Genomic DNA, 1161 nt, shown 5'->3' on the forward strand with positions numbered 1-1161 from the left:
AATTTTACTTCCAAAAAGTAACCTGGCAATGTAAAATGTGTTACGTGCTACCTCAAAATTATTTTTATAATTTTTTTTTAGAAAATAAAGAACTAAACTGACTGAATATAAAATATTTACTTTATTGTACTTCCAAAAGAGTGATAACATAATACGCAATACGATATTACACACATTATTATATAACATAAAACATTTACATTATACTTCTATTATATCATATCTAACAAACAGAAGAAGCAGTCAACTTACTCTGTAGAAATTCCTTGGATTTCTGTTTGTGCAGAAATTGTGAGCAATTACAGTTTTAATACATGCTTAAAATGAAATAAATCATCAAGAAGACTCACAGCACTTGTGAAGTTCCCTTGTACGAGTCCTTCCACAAATAACTCGGCCTTGAAGCGATTCACAAAGTCCATGAGATCAGTCACACTAAGGTCCGCCATGATGGCTTTATACTTCTGCATCACAGACCAGCGATGGTGCTCCAGGATCTGCACTCGAACATCTCTGAAACACAGGAAGTCAGACTTCATCTGCTTCAAATGATGCGAAAGGAGATCGTGGTGGTGTGAAATCTGCGGTTACCCACTTTCCAAGTCGATCTGGCTTGATGAGGATGATGTAGTAGGTTTTCTCCAGCTGCTCAATGAACATTCTTAACACATCTGGAGTGGCGCTGAAGTCGGCCAGGTGCTCTACGATCAGTTTTAGAAGCAACTATAGGATTAATGAAAGAATTAAGTTTTACTGGTACAATTAGTTTGTTCAAAAGAATCAAATGTACTATATAACTCACAGGCAGTTTGTGATTGACCAGTCCATGGTCTCCAGGAACTAACGTATACTCCAGCTGAGCTGTATCAGCGTCGTATGCCGGCTCCGCCAGATTATGGGCCACAATATTCACAAAGAGATCAAACAGGACCAGACTGGGAAGAAAAAGACAATTTACATGGTCCATGTAAAATTTTCATCATGGAATCAAAAATAAAAAAGGTAATTGCAACTTTTTCTTTCACAATGCAGACTATTTTTTAGAATTGTGAGATAGAAACTCAAAAGTTTTAATTGTTGGAATTCTGGGTTATTAATATCTTGCAATTCTGAGTTTATATCTCGCAATTGTAATTTTTTCTGAGAATTTTGATAAAAAAA

General features: G+C 35.6%; 1 protein-coding gene across 1 annotated transcript in view; it reads right to left on the reverse strand.

Moving 5' to 3' along the window:
* LOC107576591 (nardilysin-like) overlaps positions 1-1161 on the reverse strand; it is a 5191-nt gene that overhangs the window by 3343 nt on the left and 687 nt on the right. Inside the window, exons 5-7 of the mRNA XM_016262742.1 lie at positions 803-935; positions 596-723; positions 351-513 (exon numbers count right to left, since the gene is read on the reverse strand). Of these exons, the coding sequence (XP_016118228.1) occupies positions 351-513; positions 596-723; positions 803-935 (424 nt within the window). The remainder of the gene's footprint in view (positions 1-350; positions 514-595; positions 724-802; positions 936-1161) is intronic.

This window comes from Sinocyclocheilus grahami, unplaced genomic scaffold (genome assembly GCF_001515645.1).
Source record: "Sinocyclocheilus grahami isolate Dianchi unplaced genomic scaffold, SAMN03320097.WGS_v1.1 scaffold3983.1, whole genome shotgun sequence".
NCBI classification, from domain to species: Eukaryota; Metazoa; Chordata; class Actinopteri; order Cypriniformes; family Cyprinidae; genus Sinocyclocheilus; species Sinocyclocheilus grahami.